A 25053-nucleotide genomic window follows, 5' to 3' on the forward strand; every position below is an offset into this window, starting at 1 on the left:
TTGTCTTTCCACACATCTGACCTGTAATTTGGCCTGGTGGTATCATCTGCTTGTCTCCATGGAGACAGATAGGTTTAAAGGAACTGTATCTAAGGTTTTAATTTAAAATTTCATAAACTTGATGTACCTGTGTCCTCAGATACACATACACATTCTAACACTGATTCTTGACAAAACCTTGGACACAATTCTTTATTTAGCTTATGTTATAATTTGGTCTTTCGGTCTCATGACAATTATCCAATCAGAATGAGGCTCACATGAGTCTTTCATTTGAATTTCCAGTTTCAATGTTGAAATGCAGTTTAGGTTTAAATCTAAAAGAACTCCCTGATTTGAATCCTCACAACATAAACCCCAGCACCTGCAGCCAATCATGAGTCAGTGCAAGTGCAGCCTCTGCAGCTCAGTGAGTGAATTCTGGATTCATATACTGAGAATGAGGAAGACGTATATATGTCCTCTATTTGCAGGTTAAGACACTGGGAACTCAGGCTTAGTGATTGTAGAACCTTTTTTAAAGCTAAGCGCGCAGGCTACATACTGATTCTTTAATGCCATACTGTGAAACATTACAGGTTCCATGAAACCTACAGGTGGCTGACCTCCACCAGAAAAGTAACAGTGCACCTTTAAATGACTCTTCTGTTCTGAACGATGAGCAGAAGTCGAGCGCCCTCTGCTGGACACGGGGCAGGACACACCAGACGCACCTGACTCCGCGAGTCGGAGCTGTCGCACAGACCAATGACATGTCAGAAGAGCCCGCTCACTTCCTGCTTTAGCTGCGTATCTGTGATGAGAGAATCAGAGGGGATCCCCACATTCAGCCCTCTCCAGCTTCATTCACTCCCGCTCGCAAATGGACGCTCGATGAAAACGAAGCTGCATCTCTGTTTCTGAAAAGAAACACAAGGTTGGTTTTAGTTTATGCTACTCGCTCTGTGTCTCTATCTATTTCAAGAGCTAAGCCCGTAAGCCTGCACCAAAAAGAAGCCACGGGCTGTCATTAAAATGTTCTTACTTATATAGGCCATGTACTGTGTTGTGCAGCACTTGATGTCTATCTTATAGATGTATCTTATAGATGAATCTTATAGATGAATCTTATAGATGTATCTTATAGTTGTATCTTATAGATGTATCTTTTAGATGTATCTTCTCGAGGTGGTGTGGGTTAATTGAATTTACTGTTTACAGCTGGACCACCTGGCACTACTATGTGTTGTGTAATAAACAGCGTGTTGACAGTATCTTTTTATGGTAATATGTTGTTATGATGTTGATAAATGCCAGTGCTGCTGATGTTTATTGGTTTTCAAAGACTGAAACGAACCAGGAAAGGGTCCTGTGCACAGTGACATTGTACGCTCTGTAGTGATGGAGAATACGCCTGTGAGCAACAACAGCATCTCTGCAAATTACGCAGTGTTGTCAAATGAAGAGCAACAGAAACACACACAGCCTAAAGATATCAGATCTGTGTCCCAATGCACATGTTTATCAGAATGACAGGAATGATATTGAAAATGAGATTACTGTAGACTACATGTAGGTCTAGCCTAGGGTTGTAAAAACAAAAACAGACCCAGTGTATTGGCCAGTGCCATTCAAACACGTGACCTGATGCTCACTGGATGAGTGATGGACACACTCGGGCCAATTAACAGTTTTTTCAGTTTCATTCTCTCACTTTGATTTCACATCTATAAAGGAATAGATCCTAAGACATAAATAGTATTTGAATACACTTTTGATTGTTCCTGTCTTTAGTCCAGGTGCTGCCATGCCAATCTCCCTACTATGGGCCGTGGACGTGCATGGGAGGGTTTACAGCCTGTCCACCGCGGGGCAGCAGTGGGACCAGTGCCGCAATGCCCAAATGGAATTCAAACGGGTGACTGCAGCCCAGCAGTGCTGCTGGGGCATTGCCTGTGACAACAGCATCTATCTGAATGTCCATGCATCTGACCTGCCTGTGCGCTACCAGGAGGAGACCTATGAAAATCAAGTATTTTACCTGATGTTTCCATTGTATATACTATGGTACCTATTACATAGGTTTGACTGATAAAACCACATTAGAAGCAGGTGTCTGGTCACGATATGCCACAAGGCTCATGTTTAAATAGTGTTGTAAAATATGAGCACACATATGCTTTTCACTGATTTTGTCACAGCAATGTTTCACTTCCTCTCACTCATAAGTTCACACAGGGGTTTTTGAAAATGTTGTAATAAACCGTAACAGTACTTACACTAACTATGGGCTATCATAGAATACACTATAATGCATTTCTGAATGCATCTCTTGACAGAGGTGGAACCCAGTGGATGGTTTTTCCGAGAGGCTGTTGCCGAGTGACCGTTGGCAATGGAGCGATGTGAGCGGCCTGCAACACCAGCCTCTAGATGGGTTCCAGCTGCCCTCCAGCAGCTGGGAATGGGAGGGCGACTGGTTTGTGGACGAGAACTTTGAGGGAGAGCCCACAGAGAGAGAGGTTTGGAACAAAAACATCCTATTTTTAGTTTTCACAAACACGCATACTGGAAAGTCTCCAAAACTACAACCCAAAGTTTACTTAATTATGTTATATATTAATAGAGAAGATGGGTAACACTGGCAGGTTCATTATCAATTTGATTTTTTTTTTGTGTTTTAGGGGTGGACCTATGCCATTGACTTTCCCGCCAACTACACAAAAGATAAGAAGTGGAACTCCTGTGTCCGTCGCAGGCACTGGCTGCGCTACAGAAGATACAAAGCCATGGACATGTGGGCCAAGGTAGTGTGCACTTAATTATACTGTATGAAACGACTTGTCTTTATTTTCCCTCTGTCTGTATCCTGATAGATTCCCTCACAGCAGACGACTTTACCAGACCCGTTCAATGACATCAGCTGTGGAGGCTGGGACATCAGTGAGGAGCCCCGCGGACGCCTGTCACTGTGGGCTGTGTCACTGCAGGGAAAGGTACAACTCCTGTACTATGAATTCAATAGTACAAAAAATCTTTTATAGGCTGGGGGAGTCTTGCAGGGAATGTAGAGAAGTAAATATGCTATTAAATCATACTATTACACAGGTTTCTTTACTAACATTCATTCCCTCTCAAACCACTATGTTTCTTCTTGTCCATGCTACAATGTCATGATAGTCATCTATTTTTGCTGTGGGGCTAACTCATGTTTCATGTTGTCATATTCAATGACTCATTTGTGTCAAGGTGTGGTTCAGAGAGGGAATCTACCATCATAACCCCGAGGGCTGGAGCTGGGAGGAGGTGGCACTCCCTGGAGAGGTGGTCCAGATCAGCTGTGGCCCAGGGGACCTGGTGTGGGCTGTGCTGTGGGAGGGACAGTTCATCGTGAGGGAGGGCATTGGACGAGATTGTCCTAAAGGTAAGCACTTTATTGGGTGGGAAAATGTGATTGTCTATATTTCTACATTGTTCTTAGAGTAAAATTATTTGTAGGTTCATCCTGGACTATGGTGGACTCTCCCAGCCCAGATGCGGGGGCCATACATGTGACTGTGGGAGCAAACGTTGTGTGGGCTGTTACAAAGGACAATAAGGTAAAGATAAGTTCTTTGGATAATCAGTAGAGCTTTGTTTTTTTCCATAGTGTGAACGCATCAACATTATTTTTTTAAAAGGTTTGGTTCAGACGTGGCGTAAACTCCCATAATCCCTGTGGCTCTGGCTGGATCCACATGGTTGGAGAAATGTTGATGGTCAACGTTGGACTCAATGACCAAGTTAATATTCCCATTTTGCATTTGAACTTGAATTCAACCCAAATGATTAGTTATTGTAGCTGTGAATGTTTTACTTGAATCTTGGTTGTTGATAGGTGTGGGGCATCAGCTCTGAAGACCGGGCAGTGTACTTCCGACAGGGAGTGACTCCTAGTGAACTCAGTGGTAAAACCTGGAAAACCATCAGTGTTCCCAGAGAAGGAGAGCGCTCCCACTCCAGTGCTAGTAGCCTGCAGAGGTACTGTATGTCTGCTTAACCCAATAAGGCAGCCCTAGACAAATTGTTGTCATGTCAAAGCTGTTTCCATTTAGGCCTCACTGATCTAATTTAGAGTGCAGCATCAGTGCACAGAGCAGCTCCTGTTTTCACTGTGGTCCATAACAGACATCTCTGTGCCCCACAGTGCTGGCTGTTTCTTTACTGGTGAAGTGCGGGCTCCATCAGTTACAAGTGAAGCTGAGTCTGACCCAGACCGAGCACTCACAGAGGGGCCAGGGCTGGTCTGCTCAGTTGCCCCGGAGTCACTTGTTGATGCCACCACAAACCCATCTGACTTACCTCTTGACACCCCCAAACCTCGTATCCCAAAGGTCACCAGTGATAGCTTCATCTCTGAGCTTGTGTCGGACCGAGAGCCTGGAAAGATTTCTAAGGAGGCCCAGCCTCCTCCTGCTTCTGTCCCGGAGGAGGAGGCAGTCCCAAGTGAAGAGAGCCTGACGGAGGTTGTCCTGTCCCCCAGTCCGCACTCTGGCGCTCCTAGCTCTCAGTGGAGCAATGTGGACCTGGAGGAAGGGCAGGCCCCACAGATACAGAGCAGCCTAGTGGCTGAATCTGCTGACACTTGTAGCCTGTCTTCAGTAGTCACATACACACTGGCCATGGAGGATCCATACACCAATGATGAACACCCGTTGTGGGCCTGGGTCAGTGCTGGAGCCTGCAATGTGGACTGTCATTCCCAACTCAACTGGTTCAACTGCTCTTTGAACACATCATGTGAGTGCAATGGGATAATGAGGCCTTTGCCTTTTAGGACATCATTCATTTTTAATAATGATCAATAAAAGACAATCATTCAATATAAAAAATCTTATCAGTTTAACTGTTTTATTGTGTTTTGTAATACATCTATACTGCATGTGACTTGTTATCCCAGTGCTTTTCTTTTCTTTTACAGTTAAACACATGCACAGTATCATTTGTTTATGTGTTTTCTGCTTGTTGTTTTTCTCAGCTTTACTTCAATCCGTGCAGTCGATGAGTCTGTCTGTAACTCCAGCTCAGACGGCAGCCTGGCGAAAGCAGATCTTTGAACAACTCAATGAGAGGACAAAAAGAGAAATCGATAATTTCAGACACTATGAGCAAGCGGTTGAACAGGTCAGATGTGATAAATTATGAGAATAGAATTTATATCTGAAGATTTACATGTTTATAACTTAACCTCTGTTTTTGTTTGTTTCTTTCTTCTGTTAAAAGTCTGTCTGGGTGAAAAAAGGGACCATGCAGTGGTGGAGAGATTGGAAACCTCACAAGTGGATTGATGTTCAATTTGCTTTAGAGCAATTCTCTGGACCAGATGGCAACAAGGATGGAATCTTGTTTATTTATTACAACCTTTATGAAGAGAAGAAGGTGATAATTAAGTGATTATATTTATAGTACATGAAGTGTCTAAAGAGACAAACAGATTTTAATGATCTTGTATCATTCTTTTCTATTTTAACTGGTTTCGCCTTCCAGTATCTGCATGCCTTTATCAATGAGGTGACCATCCTGGTTCCTGTACTGAATGACTCCAAACACACATTTGCCGTCTACACTCCTGAAAGAACCAAACAGAGGTGGCCAATCAGACTGGCCGCAGCCACTGAGCTGGAGATGCACGACTGGGTAAGCTGAATATTTTCTGCAACTTCATATTATTTCTATCTAATCTAATGACAGATTTGATTATTCTCCTGCCCATCTCTCCTCAGCTGGCATTACTGAGTGTGTCTTGCTGTGACTCTAGAGGGATCCATGGTGCTCCCTCAAAGCAGGCCATTTGGTCTATCACTTGCAAAGGGGACATCTTTATGAGTGAACCGTCTCCTGCATTGGAGGCCGTTCCTTATCCCACACCATGTGATCAGATGTAAGGCTGTACTATTGACTGCATTTAAAATGTTTAATAAAATGTCTTTTATTAATCTCTTTTAAACATGTTTTATGTGCAGGTTCTGGAGGCAGGTTGGTGGCCACTTGCGCACAGTGGAGTGTAACAGTGTTGGAATAGTTTGGGGTATTGGCTACGACCACACTGCCTGGGCCTACACTGGAGGATATGGAGGGGGCTTCCTTCAGGGATTAGCTAGCAGCACGGACAATATCTATACACAAACTGATGTGAAGAGTGTGTTTATATATGAAAACCAGAGGTGGAATCCTGTCACTGGATACACAAGCAGGTTAGTGTGTTTACTGACCATGACAATACACATTATAAGACATTTTTAAATAGACTAAATCAATAATAATCAAACTTCATTCCTTTACAGTTTACACACAACTTAAAATCATAACATGAAGCATTTTATCTTAAGGGAATCTGTACAACTGATGGTGTCTGAAAGTTTTCTGCAGGTTTTTGCAAGTCGCTGCAAGTTGGTCTTGTTGCCACTGTGCTACAAATTAAAGTAGAATTATTAGTGAAAAGAAAGCTTGAATATACTTTGTGATTTTTAGAAAATATTGGTGATTAAATTTGTAGGCTGTAATGGTTTAAAATTTGCTTTTTGATACTATATTTTAGAGGTTTACCTACCGACCGCTACATGTGGAGCGATGCATCAGGACTACACGAGTGCACCAAAACAAATACCAAACCTCCCTCTCCTCAGTGGACATGGGTATGCACACCTGCACTCATTATTAATTACAAACTTATTATGTGGTATTTCTTTCACTTTGAAATGTATTTTCTTTTTCTCTCAAAGGTGTCAGACTGGGCAATTGATTACAGTGTCTCAGGGGGGACAGACAAAGAGGGCTGGCAGTATGCTGCTGATTTTCCTGCGTAAGAGTCTTTCTTTTAAATACTTTTACTAATACTACTTTATACTATTATGTAAAACATGACCTCATACTAATACAGGGATGTATTTGCTCTACCTTTAGGTCATATCATGGCTATAAAACAATGAAGGACTTTGTGCGGCGTAGGCGGTGGGCCAGGTACGATTAAAAATAAACTTTGCCTTATTGCTGATTGTAAAATATAATTAATGTTTAATTGTGCAGAAAGTGTAAACTGACCACCACAGGCCCATGGCAGGAGATCCCTCCCATCCCTCTGAGCGATGTGTCCATCCTGCCCTGTGCCGCCCAGAGCAGTGTGGAGGTGGTCCCTCTGTGGGCCATAAGCAACAAGGGGGATGTGCTGTGTCGGCTGGGGGTCACTGCTCTCACGCCAGCGGTACGGCACTTTACTACCTCATCATTTGTTATAATTTGGTCAGAAAAGCTTACTAATTTTTAATTATTAACTTTTTTTTTAACTGTATATTTTTTGTATAACTTCTTGTAGGGATCCTCGTGGCTTCATGTTGGTACTGATCAGCCTTTTAAGTCTGTTTCCATTGGAGCTGTCAGTCAGGTTTGGGCTATTGCTAGAGATGGATCAGCCTTCTACAGAGGAGCTGTGTCTTCTGAGAATCCAGCAGGTAAGATTATACGACTATTAAAATTACATTTCCAATTTTGGTTATGGTGGTTCTCATGAATTTAAACCATTGGATGATCTTAAGCATATGTCTCCCTCTGCAGGCGACAGCTGGTACCATATCCCTTCCCCAGCCAAGCAGAAGCTGAAGCAAGTGTCTGTAGGAAGAACATCTGTCTATGCTGTGGATGAAAACGGTAATTCACTGCGATCATGTTTATTAAGATGGAACCCACTGCGGACTGCTTCAACTACTAATTCTGGGCTTGTGTTTAGAATATTGACAACAAAAATTATAGTCTGCATTTTTATATTTTAGGTAACCTGTGGTACAGACAGAGCGTGGCACCTAGCTATCCTCAGGGTTCTTTTTGGGAGCACATCTCAAATAATGTGCGCAAAGTCAGTGTTGGCCCCTTGGACCAGGTATGAGTTATTTATTTTCATTTACATGTTTTACAGTTAAGGGCTATCTGAGAAATGGTTTGTCTCCTAGGTTTGGATCATTGCAGATAAAGTCCAGGGCAGTCACAGTTTGAGCTGTGGGACAGTGTGTCACAGGCTCGGGGTACAACCAACAGAGCCCAAAGGACACACCTGGGACTACGGCATTGGGGTAAGGCACTAAATGACAGAATGTACTTTTGATATTATTAGTTGACAGATGAAATGTTGTCCCTATTATATCACGGATTTCATGCCATGCTTATAGGGAGGATGGGACCACATCACAGTCAGAGGAAATGCGATGGATCCACCTCGCTTCCGTATGCCACCTTTAACTAACTCGTCTTTCTCAGCTAATAGGAGCCCAGAGACTGTCAGGAGCACAGAGGTCAATGGAAATGCAATGGGATGTTAAACATGCCTCAAGCCTCTGTCATTATGTTTGTGATGAGACTTTTCCCTTATTGATATAGCTGTTGTCATATGGTCATGTTCATACTTTTATTATTTTGACTTTATCTAACTCTGGACCTCCTTTCATCTCTTCACTCTCAATGTTTACTTTTAATAGTATATTTTATCATTGCAATGTGTTGGGGTGGGATCTGTTCCAAATGTGACATTAGGATTTCTTTTATATTAATTTTGTAAATGTACTGTGTGATTTCACTGATCACTTTTATTTATTCAAACCTGTAGCAAGAAAAATGCAAACAAAAAGCAGTGCCAGTGTTGAACATTTGAAAAAGGCAGCTGAGTTCTTGCGTCCTCTTGGCTGTATGTCTTAAACAGGTGCTTTATGCTGCTTGGGACAGCCAGTTATGTTTGGATTCAGTCCTGCTGGAAGCCCATTTTAGGTAAATATGGGAAAACCCCTGCTTTAAGAAGAGATGGGAAAACCACTACAACTATGTGCAAAAGTCTAATTATTGTGCTATACGAGTGTGTGACTAAAGACAAAGTGCAATGATTGGCTCAAAGAAAGTTAAGTTTCTCAGGAGAATGTGCATGACTACTAGTAAGTTCTATTTTTGTTACAGAGGTTATTCAGAGGAATCTTATGACAAATCAATTCAACTTCTTAAATTATACAACTGCATGTATAACAAAATGCAACTACTTGTAAATACTCCAAATGTACAGGGTGTGAACTGTGATAATTGTGTTCTGTAACAAGTTATTGGTAAAAATATGAGCTAAATTTTAAGTGTCAAGTGCACAGCAAACACGTGAGCTGTTGACAATAAATTATGTTTTATTAATACAAACCTCAAGTAATATTCTTTCTTTAAAAATATACAATAAAACGAATATCTGTAAAAGTTTGAATAAGCTTGGAAATGTGACTGTAATTTGGCAAAATACATTTTCAGTAGGTAAGGTTCATGTAGTGCATAATTTCCTTCCAAAAATCAGCAGTTATATCTAGAGGGTATGCGTAGCAGGTTTCGCAACTGAGCACACATAGATGACAAGGAGAAAAAAAATGAGAACAACCCTTCCCCATTCACAGCATCAATGTAAAACCAACAGTGAGATAAAATGACTGGCTTTTTAACCAAAGTATTCTTGATAGTCTTAAAGTGTGATCTGCTAACATTCTGCAGTCTCTGGTTCCATGTTGGTCCTATTCTCGAAAAGTTTTGGGTCTGAAGCAGATACCAGACAAATAATGCATGTTGGTGGTAAAGTACTATATATGTCAATATATAGCCCACCCATCACCCTTTCCTGTATTGCCCTTTTTTGTTAAAGGTGTACTATGTAACTGCCTGTTATTAGTTTTGTGATAATGTTCCACAGTATGTCATTTTAACGCATATCTTGTTTTTTTTGGTCAGAAATTGTTGGAAAGTGGGGTCACCTCTCCACAGGGCTGTAACATGACCTGCTTGTCTTCATGTAGATAGACAAGTTTAAAATATTCCAGGTAAAACGAAAACATCTCCACAGAGACGAGAAGCTGGTGGACGCTTATCCACAAAGGTCATTACATAGTACACCTTTAAGTCTCTTACGTTGTGTTAGCTGTTCTGGCTGAAGCTGTCCTGTATTTGTGTGAGGTACTGAGTGAGATCGTCCTCTCCCTCCTCCTCCAGGTGCTGCTGGTAACACTGTAGCAGTTTGGCCGTGTTGCTCTCTGCCTGGGCTGCACTGTTGGGCGAGCAGGCTCCTGACATGTCCAGGATGATTGTGGTCAGGGCTTTGATGTAGTTTTTGGCCAAAGTGAGGGTTTCAATTTTGGACAGCTTCTTGTCTGTCTTCACGTGTGGGATGGCCTCTCGCAGGGCTTGGAAGGCGTTGTTGAGTTTGTGCATGCGCTGGCGTTCCCTCTCATTGCTCTCTAGTCGTCGGATGCTGCGTTCTTTGGAGCTGGTGCCGTGTGTCCTCTTCCTCCGCCGCCCACCTCCTCCTGCACCGCGTTTGGGTCCGCTACTTCTCAAGGAACCCCTCCAGGAGTCCTCAGAGCCCTCCGGTTCACTGGAGACAGCCTCTGCTTCTGTGTCTACTTCCAGCTCAGGCTCTGGGTCAGACCAGGGCCTTGTGGACAGCTTTCCTGCTTTTGCTCTGGACTTCATCCTGGCACCTTAGAAGACAAGTCCACAAATCTGAAATAAAATACAACAATGGTTACGTACTCATTTTACATAATATTTGTGCATGTGTCTCAGAATCTGGTAAATAAGCATGGCATCTTCCAGTTCAAACAGGTCTGCATCCTGTTGTATCTAATCAGCCCCATGCAGTGTGAAAACTCCATGATGTTGGCTGGTAATCTAGCTTCTCAGATAGGACCTATTTCAAGGTTACACTTAACAACATCAAAATGCAAGCACAAAAGCTTTTTACTTTAAATGTATTTTTATTTTCTTAAGGGCATGATGACAGAAAAGAGTTAAAATTTGATCAGATTTGTACTAGGCTATGTAAATGGCATTAGTTTGTAAAATTTGTTTGCCATTGTTCAGATAGCAGTCCCCTACTTGTCAAAAGATAGGCCTACCTACAGTTAAATATTAGAATAAGGTTTGCATATGGCACTTTTCCATCATTTAACCACAGACAATGTCGAAATTGATACAAAATAATGGTGCAAGAGTCAGGTTCACACTTTAACTCTTTATGACAGTAGGAGCAACAGTTGGGTTAAAACAACTTACCTTTTGTAAATAAGAGTCCTTCTCTGATATAATTCCAGCAAAGCGTCACATTAATCAGGGTCTAAAAAGTATAAATAACGTTGTATGAGAAGCTGAAAGCGCGGCACTGTGCAGACGTAAAAGACGCACGCAGATAACTGTGGCACATGAGCGCTACCTGAGACTGACAGATGAACACGTTGCGCTCATCAGCCAATCACAGCACACGCTCACACTGTATGCCCCTCCCACCTGTCTCACGTCAAAACTCAGCCACATGTACATCATGGTACATTCACAAACAAAACAGGGTACAAACCTATAGGCCTAGAAATAGAGTTGAAATGACAAACATACACTCTTTTATTTTGTGGCTACCCATATTATCCTATCATATTACCCACCTATACAAACCTATCATATTAATAGAAATTGTGTAAAAAGAACACACCCTAATAGGCAATGATCTTTTTACTACACTCACACTTAAGCAATACTAGCCTGCATGCATTGCATTGTCAACTATTTTATTAAAGTTTCAGTTTACATAGTTTGCATTGCTGTTTATCACATATTCTGGCTAATTTGAATACAGTCCTGTAGCAGCAAGTTTGTTACACCTTAATTAAAGCATGTATGCCTATATGCTACAGTTATGCTACAGATGCTTTTCAAACACAAATACTGCTAATTCAAAGTAAACACCATATCTAAGACTTGTGGTTGATCCTAATGTTGGATTTTGTAGTGTGATCTGCAGTGAGTCAACACAGTGTGTTTGACCTGGGGCGCAAACAGAAGTGGCTGTCAGGACCCAATAAGACAGGACTAAAATCTAACCAGTATTGAAACACTGCCTTTAGCAAGTGTCCTGCCACATTTAGAATATTTACCTTTTCCTAATACCACTAGCCTGATTGTTCAATGTAATCTGCTCACTCTATATTTTCTTAACAGCTACTGGGCAAAGTTTAAAGTGACACTGAGCCTCACCAGCAGAGTTACAGGTGCTTGCTCCCAGCTCCACTTGTTGCCAGTGGACTGTCCTTGAACGTGTGTGTGAACACTACAAATGGTGCTGGCAACTTTCCTCTCTCTCCTCAGCTCCACTGTATCTAATCAACCAAAGCGCGTTGATGCAGGCTGCAGGCAGTGGAAACATTATCTGTTACTGTGAGTTTGTTCAGTTTCTGCCTCTGCTGCCCTCAGGCCCTAAACTGTTTATTTAGCCACAACTAGTGATAACTTCTGAGCGAATATAAATACACCACAGTAAGTATACTTGGTGTGAGCTGAACAAATCAACGCAGACTAGACATTTACATAGAACCGAAAGCAGAATAAAGTGTGAAACATTTAGGTAATTTATTACATGGAAGAAAGCAAGCTTGTTATTGCAAAGATAAATGAAATGTGGTAAAAAAAAAATAAAAATAAAATAAAATTACTTGGGTTCATCAAGTAAGAGTAGAATAGACTCATCTGAATATTTGCATATTTTACATTTATCTAGGCTTGGGGCTTAGACCACAGAGGGGCAGCAGGCGACTGTGAACAATATACAAGTTACTTACAAAATGTTCTGGTCACATTTCGCACATCTTCACAATAGCTTCTTTCATACAGGGTGCGTGACACCCACTCTGGGAGGATTTAAAACACTGGTATGATCTCAATTTGTTAGACTCTGCATTAGACTCTGCATAGACTTTGCATTTGATTCTGCTTTAAACTTTGCTGTACGCTGCTTTTAACCCAACTGTACAATAAAGAGCTACAGAACGGTTCCCGAGCCTCTGCGTCTGTTCTTCATACAACAGAACAGAAACTGACAGAGAAACTTGATCACATACACATGTGATCACTATGACCCTTTGTGGCCTCAGAGTTATGTAACATCTTCTTGCATCCCATTATGCCCGCACTGATCCTGTCTCTTAGAAAACTGTGATGTCAAGAGCGGCAGGTGTTTTAAATCCATTTGGGTCAGAGAGGGAGAGAGCAGGGCGGGGGCCACTCTTAAAAAGCCTGAGTCATCATAAAAGAGGGTTGGAGATGAGCTAGTGGGGAGGACAAGTGCCATTTTTTCCATTATGCCAAGGCTGTTTGTCTGAGAGGAAAACAAGAGTGGAAGTGTGGGCCATGGTGACAGCATGATGGCCTTAGACGGGGAAGGTTATTAATGAAAAAACTCACTATTGGACTAAACAGTTTATCTCATGGTTCAAGGTCCGATTCATTAACATGTGTGAGGAAGAGGCAGCTTTGAGGCAAACTTTTGGGCTTGGGAATAGTCCACTTTTGAGTTGGCAGAGATGCAGAGAAGGGACAAGATTCCGGGTACTTGTGTGGGTGACAGTTCTTCTCCAAGGCTGAAAAATCATCTTCCCACTCCAGGCCTGCAGGTAAAACAAACAAACAAGTTAATGCAAATAGAGTGCTAACAGCCAATAGAGCCAGTGTAGCAAGGCTTGCAAACATCAGCGTTTGCTAACAGTGGTGTTCCCACCTTGACAGTCTCAGATGGAAAGAATTACAGAGAATAAAGAATTGAACTATAATTATGCAAAGCAAGTCTGTTGGAAAATTACCATTGTCGTCAAACGAGATTTCTGAGAGATTAAAAGTGGAGGATCTGGAGTTGTCTGGCTCAGGGTGCAACTTGCCAGCAGGACTGTCCTGGGAATATGCAGATAATATTAATTACAAACAGACAATTAAAACACTGCACTATGTCAGTTCTCATCCTGTTCTAAGACCTTTTCAAAAACATAGCCACAGTCATTGTGCGGGGTCAAATAGTAAATTAATTACAGCATTGTGATTGTTTTTAACACACAAAAACTGTGTATTGCTAAGTATTATAATCTACTTTACTAATTACTTTGGTGCATGCATGATTTGGTCTGTTCTATCTGTTCTGAAGTGAATATTTTAATTATACAGTATTGTAGACAATATTTTCAAGAGCATCACCTTGTCATATAGATACACTATGACATCATCAGCAAAGGACACACTCTTCCTCCTAGTTCCTGGTCCAGACTTTTTCTCCAGTTCTCCATCACAAATACAGTTGCCACAGTAATCTTTGTCAATCACATTATCACTTAGACTCTGGTTGTTGTTTTTATTTTTCTTGAAAATATCGGGCCTGTTTGCATCTTCTATATTGGTATTAAGATATGGTTGAGTAATCTCCATGGGCAAGACATCTCGACAGTAGATGGCATCAGAGATAAGTTTTGCTAAAAAATTATCTTTATAAAGTATAACAATCCTCTCCTTTGGGTTGCGGTTTAAATTCTTTGTGAAATAATTGACATTATCTGTGGTACTGGGCAAGTCTGCATATGTTGAGTTTATGAAAGGTAGTGGTGTCAAAGCATGATGATTTCTGCACGAGTCCAGAGTTGGTAGAGGACACACTGTGGATTGTTTTTTTCCTTTGTTGCTCCAACTGCTCCCACTGTCATGAGGGCTGTAGAAAGACAGCAGCTCGCTTTCATCTGAGACCATGTGGTTTTTAGATATCCACAGTTGAACACTGCCATCTCTGTGTAAAGAAATGCAAAAAAAAAAACCCCACATGATTTAAAGCTGATTAGATTATCACAGTTTAAATATTATTATTATTAAAAATAGGCAAACATGTTCTGTGGCTCAGTGGTTTGTATGCATTACAAATCAGCAGCTTCAGTACATGCTTAAGCTGCTTAATACATGCATGTAAACAAAGTAACTTGAGATTTTCTAGTCTCTGATCATTTAGTTACTTGTTTCTATGTGGTTGAGAATGGCTTAATGGCCAATATACGGACATTAAAAATAGGTAACATTGAAAGTGTATTACTTATGTCTATGAATAAGGCACAAATCACATGTATTAAAATCAATAAACCTGTAATGGCCATAGCGCCTAATGACTGTAGTGCAAACATGTGGCTTGTGCTTGTATGCCACATTGAACTAAAAAAGTTCAATCAATCAAACATGATGTCATAAACCTTTACAACTGAGTATCACAACTGTAGATAATCCCATATTGGAAACAGCTCCAAGTATTCACCTATTTTTATCACTCCAATTTACAGTCTGCCCTTTAGTGTGCATCAAACCCCAGGACACACTAAATCTTATTTGTCAGCCTTTGTCTGTCGCTGTTACGCTTGAATAAATATGAGGACTCGACCATCCAGGCAGACAATGACGCAACAGGAAACTTTTAACGCTCACAGGTAACCAAGCAACTGGTCGACAAGTGACTCAGGACAGGAAGAGAGAGCTGACTCATTTTCATTATGACGTAAAGCATGTCAGTGGACACGCAGACAGCAAATGCATGGAGCACACAGGCTGTTGTAGCTAATCTGAGAGTAAATTAACACTTAACAGGTGCACTGGTTAAGGGATAAGACTGTAAAAGCTTTTCTGCATAAATTACTTTAAATCTTACCTTTTGGTTATCTCCTCATCAGTGCATTTCCTCTTACAAAATGAGTCTAGACCATCCTGTGAAATCACCAAGCAAGCTCCACCCCTGAAGTGCTTCAACTCTGTCAAAACCAAGAACCAAAATAAATATTTCTTGCTGCATCATGGTGGTGCATAATATGTTGCAACACAGAAGACAAGGACACTCCTACCTTGCATTCTCAGAGATAACTGGCTTCAAAGCATGGCCAAGTATCCAGGGCACTGAAAGAGCAACATATAAAGCACGGCATATAGACAGTAAAAGAGGTTGGAGGGGGTAAGGAGCAATGGAGGGAGAGAGGACAGAGGAGTGAAGGTCGGAAATGCTGGACGTCCCAGGACAGGAGGCTCACCTTACGGGATGCTCTCAGGAGGCTGCAGCAGCTGGCCTTTCTATAGCACGGCAGTGATCAATAACTGAGCTGTCTGAATGCATCTCAGCTGACACCGTGATTGGAGCAATGCAGGAGAGCTGTATATAAAACAATACGGTGACGCTTAGTAGCAAACGTTTTTATGGACAACTATGGAAATTTCATTTTAGGACTTTCTAAATTGGACATGTGTATTTGATGATTAGTTCCTTAGCAGGTCAGCAGATAAGAGGAGCTTAAGGTATTGATTACTTTCTGAAATATTATATATATATATATATATATATATATATATATATATATATATATATATATATATATATATATATATATATATATATATATATATATATATATATAATATTTCAGAAAGTAATCAATACCTTAAGCTCCTCTTATCTGCTGACCTATATATATATATATATATATATATATATATATATATATATATATATATATATATATATATATATATATATATATATATATATATATATATATATATATATATTCTGAATTCTTATTCTTATATATATATATATTCTGAATTCTTATTCTTATCTGCAATTTTGTAGTTACATTTACAGTTTTTACAGTTACCGTAAATTTCGGATTATAAGCCGCTACTTTTTTTCCACGCTTTGAACCCTGCGGCTTGTACAGCAGTGCGGCTTATTTATGGATTTTTTACTGGATAACGGCCCCTGGGTTTTATTTTCACGGACAAGCCTTCTACACGTGGCAGATAAATATGGCAAAAACAACTTAAGTGCATTAAAAAAATACAACTCACCAAACCGCTGCATCAGAGGGAGCCCTGCGCTGATTATGTGATTATGTCTACTCTGCTCCGCAGTTTCTTTCAAAAAAAAAAAAAAAAAACTCTAAAGGCGTATCGTTTAATCCCAGGTGCTTATTCTCCATGTGCCAAAGCAGTTTTGAAGGTTTCATTGCCTTATTTGCTTTTCCCGCATGTTACGCAGAGCGGACTGTGCGTGAGAGTCACCTGCAGCGACAAACCCAGATTTTAAGTAGACATTGTCTGTTAAATTTATCTTTCTTTTTCTTGGAGGTCGTAGTCTCCTCTTCTGGCTCCTCAGTTGTCCTTTTCCCCTTTGTTAAAAGCTCCCCAAAGACTTTTGTTTTGGCTCATTTTCACTCGCTTGTGGCTCTAGTTTTGTGCGTCGTGTCTGATGTGTTATACGTGATACGTCACCGCGGAGACAAGAGCAGATAATATACTTGCTACTACATCAAATAGATTTCTGTGGCGATTTCCAGCAGGATTTTCATGATACATCTACGGACGAGCTTATTAGTGTGTCATTAGGGACGGGCCAAAGTTGCTCCTGACCCCTGTGCGCACAGCGTCTGAAAATCAGGGCTCTTTACGCAGGACTGTGAGCTGTGTCTGTGTCTGTGTCTGTGAGACGTGAGACGTGAGCGGTGTTTGTTTTGAACATTGTTCCGCGAGTGTGACGCTTATTTTGAGCAACGAAAAATAAGAAAATATAATTTTATTTTAAGATCATAATAATCTTCCAATTTAAACTACAACAAAAAAGAGCTAACACAAATAAAATACACTTCAGCCACGCAGAGCCGCAGTATAAGGCTGAAAGAGGCGCATACGGCTCCGGAGCCGCGGGTTGCAGACTCCTGAAATAGAGCCACTGCACGTAAGCTCGACATCAATGAATCGACAAAAGACGACAAAAGTTTTCAGAGGAAATAAAAGCAGATTTTCCGTTTTGGTGCAGTTTTATTTTCTAAACCTGCAGATGTGTTCATCCCGTGTTGTTGTCGTGTTGGTTCCAATTTTCAGGCACAGTTTAAAAAAAAGCGTGTCAGTGCACCGTCTTTCTGTGTAAATATCTCATGTTACAATATGAAAACCTGCGGCTTTTATTCAGGTGCGGCTTATATATGTACAAAATTGATTTTCTCTTCAAATTTAGCTGGTGCGGCTTTTATTCAGGTGCGCTCTGTAGTCCGAAATTTACGGTAGTTAAACCTTAACCTCAACCTCCAGACATTTACTGCCAAATATCTTCTGAATAATGCCATCTGGGGTTAAAAAGGAATAGAAATTACCAATATTATAACAAAGTTTTGAGATCACCATAAATAGTTACTGCTAGGCTCATTATGTACAATAAAATATATTCTAAAGAAAGTAAGTTTTCTTCTTCCTTTTCAAGCTTAAATAAGGAAAAATACTGTATGTTAAATGTACATTATGAGTGTTCATGAATCTGCTCGAAATAAAATGAATATTATATGGCTCTTAATAAGTCAAAAATGCTTGAAGGAAGAAAAAAAACTTCTCAAGTGTGCCTCAAGTGTACTTTACTGTAGATTGGTTGGTTCCATATGAGTTGCCAATTGCTCCCTCTTGAGTATTGAGAAAGCAACTGCAACATGTCGTCAGTAAACCACAGGACACAGTGAAAAGGTCTCTCAGAACATAAAATTTAAAAATGTATTAATGAGTTATGTCAAATTCTATTCAATGTATTATTGTAATGTATTGTTCAGTGCATTGTAATGTATTGTTCAGGGTATTAGTTTAGTCTGTAATGTGTACCATATTTTTTACAAGCCGGATCCTGCTGACACAGTTCTCCCCCTGGCAACAAAATCACTGATGCTGGAGTTCTGCTGTACACACCCAGGCAGCATCAAGATGTTGTTACCAGAAAGCCACAGCGCCACCTACCATTCAGTCCCTCTCTGTCCACACACAAATGTGACAGAGATGAAGAGATGGTGCTGCTTACAGTGATCAGTTCTTCTTATTTCCCTTTAATGGTCATTACCGGTCACCCCAAGATCCCTTCACCCACAGGTCACTTAGGGTAGGATGGCCTCAGGGAGTACAGCGTTTCAGTGTCCCACTCTTTTTTCACTGGGCCCAGCAGTACATGTGAGCTTCTTACGCATTCTATTTTGATATGATTGATGTGACTTTCTCATATTCCATTAGCTTAACTGCTACTGTATCAAGTAGATGAGTTATATGCATTTTCACCGAGATGCAAGGACAAGAGTTCTTTGCACAATTTGTGCATTTTTTATCCAAATGTTTGCAAATTCTTCTGGAAATTACTGGTAAGAGCAGTAACGAAAATTGTACTCATACAAGTGCATTTAAAGTAATAGTATGTAACTTTCTAGAGACAGAAAGTCAACTCCATGATTCCATGGAAATACAAAAATTTAAATGTTACTTTTGAACATTCTCCATGAAGGCAGATACTTTTTATTCCATACTGTGGTATATTATAGCCAAAGGACAAACTTTTCCATGAAACAAACAGGAGGAGGACCTTCTCCAGGCCAAAGAGTCAGGTTTGTGGTGATGCAAACACATGTATTACTTAAGAAAGGTTAAATTCAAAGTTGCTGAGTAATAATTGTAATTGAATGTTAATTGAAAATAATTTTAGAAGAGCTACACTGCTATTGCAGCAAAATATTATTCCAGTCATGAACAAATGAAGTACAAGCATCTATTTACTTTGCAACTCGCAATAGCCTCCAGTTTATAACATCCCGGAGTAGTAGAGCCCGCAGGACCAAAAACAATCACAGGGGTAGCAGTAGATTTTCTGTCTGTTCTGATGAAGATGTAACCTGCACAGTGCATTCTGGGAAAACTATGAACACTATTTTACTCTCCTAACCACATAATCACTGTACCAAGGCGAGGGCGGCAAACTGATACTGACCCATCCGTGACAAGATGGTAACATGAGAACATCGGGCTTATTCTAGGAGCGGGACATGGAACTCAAATGTTTCAACTCACTGTCCCACGCCACAGGACTGGGCAGCAGCAAAGAACGCTGGGTAAGAAGAAGGGAAATGAAATATCCAGTTTGCGAACACAGCAGGGTCTGAGGGGTGAAAGGTGACACTGAAACAACAACATAACAGAGATCATACTGGTGTACATATTTGTTCAAGGTGCGTGCTTAAACAGTCATAAAACACATTAGTCAAGGAGGTAAGATGGTGGTTTTCTTTACCATTAAGACAGTTCAAATAGCAGGAAAGCTTTACATGTAGAGACTAATTTGTTGTCATTCAGCACACAGCAGTGGAGGTGTCTGTTCATTTTGTTGGGGATTACCGGGTCTTAAAGTGTTTGCTGACAGAGAGTCCTATAATATGACGACATAAAAGCTGTCTACGTCTCAGATGTGGGCAGTGTATTTATGAGGCTATGTTGACAGGGGTCCACCTGCTGTACAGTCCCCTCCAGACTGGGATCAGAGCCCAACGAAACTCGCAACAACTGCTGCCAAGGGGAACAGCCTTATTGGGACAAGTGTGAGGTACACAGAGAGCCAGAGAGAGACAAGGTGTGAAGACAGAGAGATGTAGGAGGGCAGTCTGGAGAAGGCGGAGCACTCTTTCCCGCTGTTATAAGCACAGGGGTTGCCCACAGTCATTAGCTACTCCCATCTTTCAACAAACAAAATCCATCCAAGGCAGATTTACATACTGCATCATGTTTACATTCAGCAGCTGGCTCGCAGGACAAGACGCCACCTAGTTAACAAATTGTAGCGCTTAAACACTTAATTTGGTCTGCTAGTCCAATGCAGTCAAATCTCAACCAAAAACATAACTTAAAAAATATACTGTAGCTATATAATCTATTCTAGATTTTGGAGGACGTGTTCTGCAAAATACTACTTCTAAAGATAGGTGCTTACTCCAATTTGCTTCTTTTTTCTTTTTGTTCACATTATTTCTTTGTTAGTTATGCCCTTCAAACACATTTTACCCTCTACATAACAGTGTCTTTCCACTAGGAGTCAGTATTGTGTAGCTGATAGTGTTTTTTTGTGTGTGTTTTTTTAATTCGGACCAAACATTAACTATAAAATAATATAAAACTAATTGTAAACTGTCCAGTGCCAGGGAGAAACATCATGCATGACATCTGAATGCTTATCCTACCCAATACTAAACCATTATATTGGCACAGTATTACAAATGTTATTAGAGGCTTGTTCCTGTCTGTCAGTCTGTGTTTTAGCTGCACTTTCTGAAGCTGAACTAGGCCAGGTATTTGTGAAAACAGTCATCCATGACAAAAATGTAGCTGAGAGAGCATCTAGGAGACACTCAAAAAACATGGTATAGCATGGGACATCTGAGCAGGAGAGATAAAGGAGTATACAGTGGTCTGGGCATTGTAGTGAATGAAAGACAGTGGTAAAGGTTGTTGAAAAGAGTGGCCCTGACTTTTAACCCCTTCACAAACAAGCACAGAAGGCAGCAGGACAGCTGAGGGACTCTACGACAAGTTTAACGTGTTTATGGAATAGCTGGGTTTGAGCGCTCGCTGACAGAGCTCTCATTTTCACACACCAGCACACAGCGCTATCATCAGATAAGAGCAGATACGTTTCAGGGGCTAATCTTAAATGTGATGAGGTTTACAGCGGGGCTTGGCAGTGGAATATACATAAATATCTATTTGTGAATCAGACCAGCCCATGAGGGTATATCACACTACTTCTTGCTATAGCATTAAGCTACAGCACTCTATGGTTTACGTCAAACTCTGACGTTTATATAATGTCCAGTGGGACTAGTGTTTTAAATGGCACCTGCTCTGTTACCAAGATATATTTTGAGAAAGGTTTCACTTCAATAGTTTAGTTTGTCGGCATCCATTAGCTCAGTGTGAGTTTAAAACCGAATGCTCAAGAGAGTCCCTGCTTCCAAATCCCTCTAACCCCTTTCACTTTTCTCTCTTGTATCACATGCACACTCAGCCAACTGGTCTTCATCCAGCCTGCTCTATTTCAAATGTACGTTTTAAGTGCAAAATGTAATGACTCTGATCAGGCCAGGCCCTTAGTAACATCCGAAGTAAAGGATAAAAACTCTACACTGATCTCATTCAAGATACTGTAACAGCTCCAAACAAGCTAAAAAGGATCGACTTTCTTCAGGCAGACCATCAACAAATAATTCAAGGACAGGGAGTCCTACTGTAATGTGGAGGAGAGGCTTTCCTCTAAGCAAATGGATTAATGGATCAATTATTGAAGCTTTTTGTTCCACTTTAGGCTGGCCTATCCTTGTACATGACACATCCACAGTCATTAAGTACAGTGAAGTGCAGAGGGTCCTAAATGTAATGATATGCTACAGCGTAGTAGATATGCCTAGATTCATTGGTTAATCAATAACCATGATTAAAGCTATAAAAGAACTGTGAGATGAAAAGGAGGTGTAGTGGGCGGGGCTTACAGGGTAGACTGCATCTTGGTTGAATTTAAGAGCATCACCATGTGCAATATATTAAAGGAGTACTATTAGAATATAGTGTAAATCCACTGTGAAAGGTGATTTTGAGTAATAACTCAATAAAGCAAAGATAATCTGTATAATCAAATGTGCTGTCAGTACACCACCAAACACCATCTAATTCAATGCATTGTTAATTTGTATCAGCTAAAAACAAACTTACCTCATGTTTTAAGCACTTTTTTCCCTTTTAACTCACCCATAAAATCCACTCCAGTTAAATCAAAGGTCCAAGCTGCCACACCTGCGGCCCAGTCTTAAAGTTACTATTAGATGAATGTCACTTTCTGGGAAAAAAAAAGTTAAATGTTACCAAGAAGATTAATATCAGTATAATGGATTACACTGCAGTCGAATATAAAACACCTATTAAGACCAAATCATGAACAAAGCTTTCACCTCATGCACATCTGCCTCTTGCCAATTGGGTTTTCCTCTGTCCCATCCCCCTCTTCCTCCTCTCCTCCACAGCCCCATCATGCAGGAAGCATGATCTTCCTGAAAACAAGGCTCACACCATAAAGTTGGACGAGGCCAAGGGGGGCACATGTACATGAGGGGAGCAGAGGATGTTTTTGTCTTTCCTCCGGCCGGTTACTGGGGTCCATCCTGAGGAAACCTGCAGTACGTCATTCTGACTGCTCCTTGGTCCCCATGTAACCAGACTGAACCACAGTGACGCAGTGAATCCCCAAACTTTCACGCAGGCCAAAGAAACCTGTGAAAACACACAAAGAATACATTATTTTATTGTGTAAGCTGTAGAATGCATTATATAACAGGCTGACCCAAGGCCAGATTTGAGAACTACAACTGATATGACAGTACCAACACCTTAACATGAGGTCATTACTGTCCTGAAGAGAAAAATCAGAGCATAGTAAAGTGCAGGTGCAGCTTTCCTACTGTTTTAGTGAATGCAGTTCAACTTTCTCTGGATTAATCTTCTGCAGTGCATAGATAGCAATTGAAATGCTCTAAAAATGTGTAGTAAGAATACATTATATTATTGTAAACATTATTAATCTGTTCCTAATTGTTAGAATATTCAGACATTGTTAGCTTAGCTAAGATAGACAAGACAAGTTAGCTTACCTCAGTTAGCTACGGCATTGAAAAGTGGCTTAAATAAAAGTCATTTTCTCAATAATATATTTTAAAGGTTTTAGTACATACATATAATCTAAGTTAATAGAATTTACCTCCACCACAATAAAAAAATAGCTAAGTGTGATTAGCATCACAGACATTAATCATGTTTAGCATAATGGAGATAAACAATTAGCATGAGGCTCTCAGGAAACAGGTCTACGGTCAGGGTCATGTGGGTCAACAGAGGGCAAATACTCACAGAAATAGGCTAACATAAGCCTACACTTTTCGGGACACTTTATTGAAAACATAGGCACTTCAATTTATTAGCGTAATGTGTGATTACCTACTAAGTACTAAGTTAGGTCTGAAGCCAGTCTTGAGTTAGTTTATTAATAATATTAACCATTAATATGGTTTCACTCAACACAGCCCATTATTTAGATTTTTGCCCTGGTAGATCTTAACAGTGAAGGATACTGCAAATCAATATTAAACAATACTGCATTCTAGTCTTGATATGAGCCTGCAGCGGGAGAGCATTCTGTTTACTGCATGGATCGTACTACTGCGACTGCTGAACAACCATTCACCAAGTTCAGCAGTAAAAACTTTGGTTTTGTTTTATTTTCAGTAAATCATGAAGAGGCAGTTCTGTTGCCTGATCAATGGAAAACAAATGTGCGAATGCGTGTCTTCTTTAAATCACACTGTGAAGTGAAGTGGTCAGCTGCAGGTGACAGCAGACAGAAGGACACTGGTGGTGTCTGACACAGCCATGAACAGGCTGTGGTCACCAGTCACACAACATCACACCGACCAGCATCATGGCTATCACCGACTTACTGGCAGCATCTGATATTAATTCAGCAATTAATGCATGCAAAGGTGAGGTAGAACTGTTGTGTGTGGCTACAATGTTTTAGGAGGTAAACATTATTGTGAACTTCTTGCCCGTGTTTTTTTCTATTTCAGCAAAGGACTCCTTCAACCCCAAGATGTTTTTCAAATCTGTGGGTTTGTCCAAGAAAACGCCATCAGAGATAGAGGGGGTCTTCAAGATTTTGGATCAGGACAAAAGTGGCTTTATAGAACAAGACGAGTTGCAGTTAAGTAGTACTCTTCAAACATTCAGTTTTTATTTTGTCTTTCCAAAATGGTAGATTATGTGCCTGTTATCTGTTTTCTCACTCACTGTGTTTGCATCTTACAGATTATTTCTGCAAAACTTCTCAAAAGGAGCCAGAACTCTGACTGCAGCAGAGACCAGAGCCTTTCTTCTGGAGGGAGACTCTGATGGAGACGGGAAAATTGGTTGGGAAGGTATGCTCCGCTTTTCCATAGCTACAAAATATAAAACAATAAAGAGCCTTATTATATGAACTGACAGGTACATATAAACTCACAATAGCTGTTTTGAGGTTTGCATCCTGTGTCAGCACTAAATACATGTTATTTTATTTACAGAGTTTTCTGCCCTGGTCAAGTCATCATAAGACTGGCATCATCTCTATGGATATGGTTTTCTCAGGGTGGGCTTGTTACGTTGAGTAGTAGCCATGTAAAAATGATCTGTATTTAAAAGTGTACTGTTAAACCCCTGCCATATTTTGATAGAGATGACAAATAAATGATAAATAATTATTTCTGTACAATGTCTTGATTTCCTTGTCAGTCCAGGTTAATTCCTGTAATCCTGTATATGACAGTCCCAGGCTGCGCTGCT

The 25053-nt window shown here is 40.5% G+C and overlaps 4 protein-coding genes across 7 annotated transcripts; 2 read left to right on the forward strand and 2 right to left on the reverse strand.

Moving 5' to 3' along the window:
• The first annotated feature begins 831 nt into the window (after nt 1–831).
• On the forward strand, nt 832–9180 carry tecpr1a (tectonin beta-propeller repeat containing 1a). 2 transcript variants are annotated; one of them, XM_033984560.2, is made up of 24 exons: nt 832–916; nt 1779–2011; nt 2319–2501; nt 2664–2786; nt 2856–2975; nt 3229–3403; nt 3478–3578; nt 3660–3761; nt 3857–3999; nt 4166–4758; nt 4997–5142; nt 5242–5397; nt 5506–5655; nt 5742–5899; nt 5982–6212; nt 6557–6653; nt 6741–6820; nt 6922–6978; nt 7045–7219; nt 7331–7466; nt 7570–7662; nt 7785–7891; nt 7962–8081; nt 8178–9180. In XM_033984560.2, the coding sequence occupies exons 2-24, from the start codon at nt 1787–1789 to the stop codon at nt 8325–8327; spliced, it is 3621 nt and encodes a 1206-aa protein (XP_033840451.1). In that variant the 5' UTR covers nt 832–916; nt 1779–1786; the 3' UTR covers nt 8328–9180. The 2 variants fall into 2 exon arrangements, with proteins under 2 accessions (XP_033840451.1, XP_055085518.1); XM_055229543.1 differs by having other exon boundaries at nt 859–916; nt 1774–2011.
• Nucleotides 9181–9857: 677 nt separating this feature from the next.
• Nucleotides 9858–11185, reverse strand: bhlha15 (basic helix-loop-helix family, member a15). Its single transcript, XM_055229551.1, has 2 exons — nt 11074–11185; nt 9858–10521 (listed from the first exon to the last, which is right to left on the reverse strand). The coding sequence occupies exon 2, from the start codon at nt 10489–10491 to the stop codon at nt 9937–9939; it is 555 nt and encodes a 184-aa protein (XP_055085526.1). The 5' UTR covers nt 10492–10521; nt 11074–11185; the 3' UTR covers nt 9858–9936.
• A 1740-nt stretch (nt 11186–12925) lies between these two features.
• LOC117387136 (uncharacterized) lies at nt 12926–22914 on the reverse strand. 3 transcript variants are annotated; one of them, XM_055229549.1, is made up of 7 exons: nt 22753–22914; nt 22435–22522; nt 15699–16000; nt 15509–15608; nt 14029–14608; nt 13644–13731; nt 12926–13451 (listed from the first exon to the last, which is right to left on the reverse strand). In XM_055229549.1, exons 3-7 carry the CDS (start codon nt 15703–15705, stop codon nt 13270–13272), a joined length of 957 nt encoding a protein of 318 aa, XP_055085524.1. In that variant the 5' UTR covers nt 15706–16000; nt 22435–22522; nt 22753–22914; the 3' UTR covers nt 12926–13269. The 3 variants fall into 3 exon arrangements, with proteins under 3 accessions (XP_055085524.1, XP_055085523.1, XP_033840452.2); XM_055229548.1 differs by having other exon boundaries at nt 22635–22914; XM_033984561.2 differs by lacking the exons at nt 22435–22522; nt 22753–22914 and having other exon boundaries at nt 15699–15750; nt 15882–16067.
• A 1203-nt stretch (nt 22915–24117) lies between these two features.
• On the forward strand, nt 24118–24909 carry LOC117387142 (parvalbumin, thymic-like). Its single transcript, XM_033984566.2, has 4 exons — nt 24118–24215; nt 24303–24435; nt 24541–24650; nt 24795–24909. Exons 1-4 carry the CDS (start codon nt 24155–24157, stop codon nt 24821–24823), a joined length of 333 nt encoding a protein of 110 aa, XP_033840457.1. The 5' UTR covers nt 24118–24154; the 3' UTR covers nt 24824–24909.
• The last annotated feature ends 144 nt before the right edge of the window (nt 24910–25053 follow it).

Source organism: Periophthalmus magnuspinnatus, chromosome 19 (assembly GCF_009829125.3).
Source record: "Periophthalmus magnuspinnatus isolate fPerMag1 chromosome 19, fPerMag1.2.pri, whole genome shotgun sequence".
NCBI lineage: Eukaryota > Metazoa > Chordata > Actinopteri > Gobiiformes > Gobiidae > Periophthalmus > Periophthalmus magnuspinnatus.

Bases quoted from the DNA above. Each gene is read 5' to 3' on its own strand.
- LOC117387136 (XM_055229549.1), bottom strand. The intron at 14,609-15,508 runs GTAAGATTTAAA...TTCTTTACACAG, and splicing joins GATGAGGAGATAACCAAAAG to AGATGGCAGTGTTCAACTGT. The intron at 13,732-14,028 runs GTGATGCTCTTG...GCATATTCCCAG, and splicing joins TAGTGTATCTATATGACAAG to GACAGTCCTGCTGGCAAGTT.
- LOC117387142 (XM_033984566.2), top strand. From the start codon at position 24,155: ATGGCTATCACCGACTTACTGGCAGCATCTGATATTAATTCAGCAATT. The intron at 24,216-24,302 runs GTGAGGTAGAAC...TTTCTATTTCAG, and splicing joins AGCAATTAATGCATGCAAAG to CAAAGGACTCCTTCAACCCC. The intron at 24,651-24,794 runs GTATGCTCCGCT...TTTTATTTACAG, and splicing joins CGGGAAAATTGGTTGGGAAG to AGTTTTCTGCCCTGGTCAAG.
- tecpr1a (XM_033984560.2), top strand. From the start codon at position 1,787: ATGCCAATCTCCCTACTATGGGCCGTGGACGTGCATGGGAGGGTTTAC. The intron at 3,579-3,659 runs GTAAAGATAAGT...TTTTTTTAAAAG, and splicing joins CTGTTACAAAGGACAATAAG to GTTTGGTTCAGACGTGGCGT. The intron at 7,663-7,784 runs GTAATTCACTGC...TTTATATTTTAG, and splicing joins CTATGCTGTGGATGAAAACG to GTAACCTGTGGTACAGACAG.
- bhlha15 (XM_055229551.1), bottom strand. From the start codon at position 10,491: ATGAAGTCCAGAGCAAAAGCAGGAAAGCTGTCCACAAGGCCCTGGTCT.